The following is a 6,281-nucleotide window of genomic DNA, read 5'->3' on the forward strand; positions in this document are numbered from 1 at the left end:
GAACTGAATAAGATTTTCTTGAAGTATTATTTTATCAAAATGGCTCTCAGCCCAACTGAAACATTTTACATTTTCCCATTCAAAATTCATATCAAATAACATTATATACATTGATAACCATGATAGTTACCGTGTCGAAACCTTGACCACAAAATTCATTTTTAGTAAAAGGATAGCAAAGCATTGAAATACTGGAAGAAAAGGAATAGATCAAAATTTGAAGTTTCATCTTTGTTTTTTTTTGTGTAAAAATTGAATTCAAAACACCAGACGAGTTCAAATTCTGAGAAATTTTAAAATAAAAAAAAAACACGAGATTCAAATGCGAGTTCTTTGCTCTTTGAAAACCGTTGGTAGAAGCGCCTTTCAATGATCAGGGAAATAAAAACCCTCCTGGGTTTTTTTATATATAAAATAATAACGCTAACTATAGTAGCGCTAACTATAATAAAACCCTCTTGGGTTTTTTATATCTAAAAAGAATAACGCTAACTACAATAACGCTAACTATAATAAAACCCTCTTGGGTTTTCTTATAGTTAGTGGCATTCAAGATGACGGGAATGACGGGATTTGGGAAGCAGGATTCCTAAATTATCGGGATTACAAAACCCGGGGAACGATCAGTAACCCTGCTAGAATTATTACAAGATTCAACTTCACCTCAGTTAGGAATTTGAATACGAATGGTTGAATTCGATAATTTTGAACAGCATTCCACCATAAAAATAATGATGAATATAATAATAAAAATATAAACGGTAATATTACGTTCCCAATATAGAAAAAATTGTCCGTATAAAATTGAATATAATGTGAAACTTCCACCTTTTCATTATGATTCATTGACGTAGTTGATAAATGCTGTGCTATTTTAAAATCACTTTTAACTGCAGTTCTTCTTTTTCTTCACTAGAGCAGCGAAGCCCGTCAGTAAGATTTCAACGGCCTTTGGACAGCCATTTTTTAACATTTTTTAATTAACAAATGTTATTTCAACTCAAATTTGCGTTAAGCACTGTCTCAAAATAGATTGACTCATTTAATTTCCTCCCACTAAAAATTCGAAATAATTTGTTTGAATTAATTTTGATTAATAACGTTTATTAAAATTTTAAATTGATGAAGTTTATTAAAATGTGAAATTGATTAGGTTTATAAAAATGTAGAATTACTTAGGTTTATTACAATTTAAAATTGATTAAGTTTAATTTCAATTTCCCAATGAACTGCGATGTAACTCCCCACTTCAAAGTTTTAATTAGTCTACGTTTTTCGTCCGACTTATAGCATCTGTGAGAGTATCATTATCATACTACCAATTTATTAAATATATATTTTCTTTACTCAGAACGCGTTACTGCAGCAGCGAAAACCTGACACAGACTCGCGTGTGCAAGAGTTGGAGCAAAAACTACAGACGAAAGCAGCGGATTACGACTTACTCGCACGAAATCTTAAGATGCGGATAAACGTCGCGGAAAATGAAGCTAAAAACCTCCAGTTGGAGGCTAATACTTTAGAGAAGAGTTTGAAGGATGAGAAGGAGAAAAATAAGCAGCTGCATCACCGCAACAACCTTCAAGTAGATGCCCTGGAGCGTCATTTGAGAGAGGAAACCGAGAGGCATAGAATCACTCAGGCCAGCTTCGAGAAGCTTAGGTCTAAGGTGAGTAAGTATGAATGCTCATCAATTTCGGAGTTCTCGAGGAGTTCTTGGGTCACTTTTAAATGTCTGCGCCGTCGAAGACTAAACCTAATGGTCTTCGACCCCGCTGAGATTGAAAACAATCCCGAGGAGTTCTACCCAGTGGAAATTTACAGTCGCGCCAGCTTCTGATTTGGTTTACCAGAAGCTGGGGCGACTCTAAATTTTGTTAGGGCCTGGGGCGATCGTAAATTCAAGTTCGAAAGAAAGATTCGTGTTTCATGTGAGCGGTTTGTTGGCCGCATTTTCCAAAATTTAGGCATTGAAGTTAAGTTGTAAATTGATGTTAAATTGCCAAAAATTTAGAAGCAAAGAAAATGCCAATGGAAGTACAATATTCTCCATAAAAATAATTCGGATACCATCGTCAGTATCAATTGAATAACGTCAAAAATGCTGATATAATCGAAAAAACCACGTCACGTACGCTCAAACGTACTTCAATAAAAATACATCCAGGTTAACACGAGAAAAATATGTTTGGATAGATATTTTTAATTCTTTTGGGATATTTAGAGCAATAAAATGCCAAATAAATTAGTTTCCCGATATCAACCTCAATCTATCCCTGCTCTTAAATTATTGGTTAATTGGTAATTCAGGTTACAAAGAGATATTAGTTCTGAATTCCGATTTTTAAACAATATTCTAGGGTTTGAGAAGTGGGATTTAGACGTAGTGATAGACTTATTAACCTAAATTTAATTTTGAGCAACCAAGCCTTGTCAGGTAAAAGAGTTTAGGAGGATGCTAAGTTGACAGGCTTGGATAATGTTCTCGGGCTCATATTAAATCTCCACATTAGTCAAAAATTATATATTATATCATCAATCAATTTAACTCCTATGCACTTCAATTTTAAATTATATTCTCATCATAAAGTTATAAATGCTTATTCCCTTATTGCAGGTGAAGGCTAACCTGGAGTCTCAGGTTCAACGTCTGCAGGAAGGTGAAGTCATTCTGAAGGAAGAACAAGCTGTTCTCTTATCTGAAGTCCAGACACTAAAGGGAGAAAACGAAGGCCTTAGCAGAAGGCTTCGTGAGCAGGAGCGTCAGCATGCAGAGCTTCTCGAGCATGAAGTGAAGGCTGCTGAAGCCAGAGTGAAGACCCGACTTGAGAAGTCATGGTTGGAGAAGCTCAAGCGCACTGAAGAGAATGCAGCTCTAGACGTGAGTTGGTAAATTGTGGGGGATATACAGAGGGTGAAAAATATAACTCGGTACTCACTGCAGTTAGTGACAGAGAGCGTATTTTCTCGGCGACGAAAACGTGAAGTCACGGACGGACAGACAGACGGACGGACAGACATGTAGCGCCTTTTTCCATAAATGAGAATATGCGCTAAAAAGTATCGAACAAAGAGGAAAAAGCTTTATTTAATTGAGGCTTATCCTGCAAAATAACTTGAACAATACTATTCTAAGTCAATTGACATGGAAGTACAAATATCATTTCAAAACAACAATATCATTAAATGTTGACTTTATCATTGCAATTTTGTTAAAGTTGAGGTTCAAAATAATGAAGTTTAGCCATCATGTCGGATACTTTTTGCACCCACTGTAAGCACTTTACCTGAAATTCAATGACAAGTTTTTCATAGGCTGACGTTTCCAAGGGGAAAATTTAGACAAAAATGACAATTGAAAATTACGCGTTCAGTTATTTAGTCTGAAGGTCTGAGAGTGCAGACAAAAGTTAGTAAAAGAATATAACTCAGTACTCACTGCAGTGAGTGACAGAGCGCATTTTCTCGTCGACGGACGAAAACGTGAAGTCACGGACGGACAGACGGACGGACGGACGGACGGACGGACATGGCGAGCACAATAGTGCATTTTTTCCATAAATGAGAAAATGCGCTAAAAAGGTTTGAGAAGCATTGGGCGATCGTCCGTCTGTTGAGCTGCGTTATAGTGAATTAGGTGCTCAATATTCGAGAGTTTGTCGAGCCAGTGTGGCAATTATTCACTAAATATTGACAAATTTGCCAATATTGCGGATATCGGCCTTATATAACATAGGTCTGCAGTTCGGATTGCAATATTGGAATATTGGTCTCCAATCAAATCAATTATTGAATCACGTGCTCATTTAGGCACATAACTTTAACATAGACATGAAGGGCTTTAACATAGGCATGAAGGGAGTTAATTCGCCACACCTTTTGGTCAAAAATAAGCTAAAGCTATAACACGTGCACAGTTAAAGTTAAACAATATGATGTTAATATATCATTAATGTTTAATAGTACAATAATACTTTTAAAGTCAAGAATTCTATGTTTAATTGGGAAACAGAGGCTCAACCTGAGTCAACATGGGTTTCAAATATGTTGAGTACAAGGTATGTTGGGAACAAGGTAAGTTGATACAAGGTAAGTTGCGTACAAAGTATGTTGGTACAAGGAAAGGTGTGTTCAAGGTATGTTGGTACAAGGTATGTTGGGTACAAGATATGTTGTGTACAAGGTATGTTGGGTACAAAGTAGGTTGGTACATGGTATGTTGGGGACAAGGTATGTTGTGTACAAGGTATGACGGTACAAGGTATGTTGTGTACAAAGTAAGTTGCGTACAAGGTAAGTTGGGTTCCAGGTAAGCTGGGCTAAGATATGTTGTGTACAAGGTATGTTGGGTACAAGGAAAGGTGTATTCAAGGAATGTTGGTACAAGGTATGTTGGGTACAAGATATATTGGTACAAAGTAATTTGGGTACATGGTATGGTGGGTTCAAGGTAAGTTGGGCTCCAGATAAGTTGGGTACAAGGTATCTTGGGTACAAGATATATTGGGTACAAAGTATGTTGGGTACAAGGTAAGTTGGTACAAGGAAAGTTGTGTACAAGATATGTTGGATACAAAGTATGTTGGGTACAAGGTAAGTTGGGTAGTTAGGTCAAGTTTGAATTGTTCCCCATTTACCACTAATTGTCGTTGGCAAGTCTGTATCTTGCTGTGCTTGACTGAGTTCCGCATCTCATGGCTCAGATGGAGAGGTCAAAGGATGCGCATCGTCGCGTCGAGTCTGACCTCAGGAAGGAGGTCACCATGGCACAGAAGAATGAGGTCGAGGCGAAGAGGCTTAATGAGGAACTCAAGAAGAAGGTTTGTACAGTCTTGAACTCACAGTTTCATAGTTTATTTATTTAATGGTTTATAATGTGACATCAATCAAAGAACTATTGGATTGTGTTGAAGATGAGAGCAATTTTATTATTCTTAATTTTCGGAGATTCTCGTCCTACTAACGGTTAGGTAAATAATTTATACTTTGTGTTCATACTTCTATAGAAGTATGTTCATGCGTCGATCAAAGCGAAGTCATAATAAATATTTTTCTATTATTTACTATTAGGTATATAAATATTTTCACCATTTATTATGAGGTATTTACATATAGTAAACATAAAAAAATATCTACTATCAGGTTCGTCAGCTGAGGCAGTCAGAGTCTGAACTTCAGCAGCGACTCACAGCCGCTGAGTCCGCTGACATCAAGCGGGAGCGAAGCGTCAGTAGAAGCAGCAGCAGCGCTGTCGTCAGTAGCCAGCAGGACTCGTGAGTACCTGACATGTTCAATCGTTTATTATAACCTCTTTTTACTCATCTAGCCAAAAATAATTACCTATTACTACTAATCCGCTATTCAGTGTATTTTAAAAGCTAATTTAACTTCCCAAATCAAAGTGTTTTCAATTGGCTGTGTTGCTAATGAGGTACTGGAAAAGAGTGCGGCTTTTGCTTCACAATATGGACTTCAGATTTCTATCTAGAATCATCGCCGATATTCAATTAATTGTTTGATGCTAATTAAACTTTTGCTATGCAGCGTACCAATAATGTTAAGCTCGTATATGTGCACTGTACGCACACTTTGTATAGCCGTATTCAGCGTATTGATATGAAATATTTTAGGTAATGCGATGCGATGTAGGAACATGCATCTGGTTCGAGGCGATATTGGATGGCACTTGATGACGCGGTTCGATGGCACGCAATTCCTATGCCCTTAAAATCATCAGTTATTGAAATAAAATTTACCTTATTATCAGCGTCCACATATTTACTGTAATTTTACTCTAATGAATTTCTTGAAAGTTTGACATTTATTATCATCCATGAACGGCAAAATGACTCGATTATATATAAAGATTGAAACTTGCATAGATTGATTTGCGAAGGGTTTTTACTTGCGGTACATTCATCTGCCGAACGACTAAAGCTGCTCTCAGTGAGTATAACTGGCGCTTCCACGTTAGTGTGTCATTTGCATGTACATGGATGCTGAGTTATTTCTGTTGGTGTTGTTATTGATTAAAACTACGTCTAATTTTCTTAGTAAAACTACATTTACTTTTTGAGTAAAACTACGTCTAATTTTTTGAGTAAACCTACGTTTAATTTTTTGAGTAAAACTACGTCTACTATTGAGTAAAACTAAGTCTACTATTGAGTAAAACTACGTCTAACGTTGAGTAAAACTACGTCTACTATTGAGTAAAACTACGTCTACTATTAAGTACAACTACGTCTACTATTGAGTAAAACTACGTCTACTATTGAGTA

The 6,281-nt window shown here is 36.5% G+C and overlaps 1 protein-coding gene across 1 annotated transcript; it reads left to right on the top strand.

Moving 5' to 3' along the window:
- Nucleotides 1–1,359: 1,359 nt before the first annotated feature.
- On the top strand, nucleotides 1,360–5,257 carry LOC108666610 (trichohyalin; the record flags this gene model as incomplete). The annotated part of the gene is given in 4 exon segments (XM_018153520.2): nucleotides 1,360–1,669; nucleotides 2,618–2,881; nucleotides 4,704–4,820; nucleotides 5,143–5,257. Coding segments are annotated over 4 exon segments (703 nt in total), but the record flags the coding sequence as incomplete, so codon positions are not given.
- Between the last annotated feature and the right edge of the window lie 1,024 nt (nucleotides 5,258–6,281).

Source organism: Hyalella azteca, unplaced genomic scaffold, assembly GCF_000764305.2.
Source record: "Hyalella azteca isolate HAZT.00-mixed unplaced genomic scaffold, Hazt_2.0.2 contig7997, whole genome shotgun sequence".
Taxonomy (NCBI): domain Eukaryota; kingdom Metazoa; phylum Arthropoda; class Malacostraca; order Amphipoda; family Hyalellidae; genus Hyalella; species Hyalella azteca.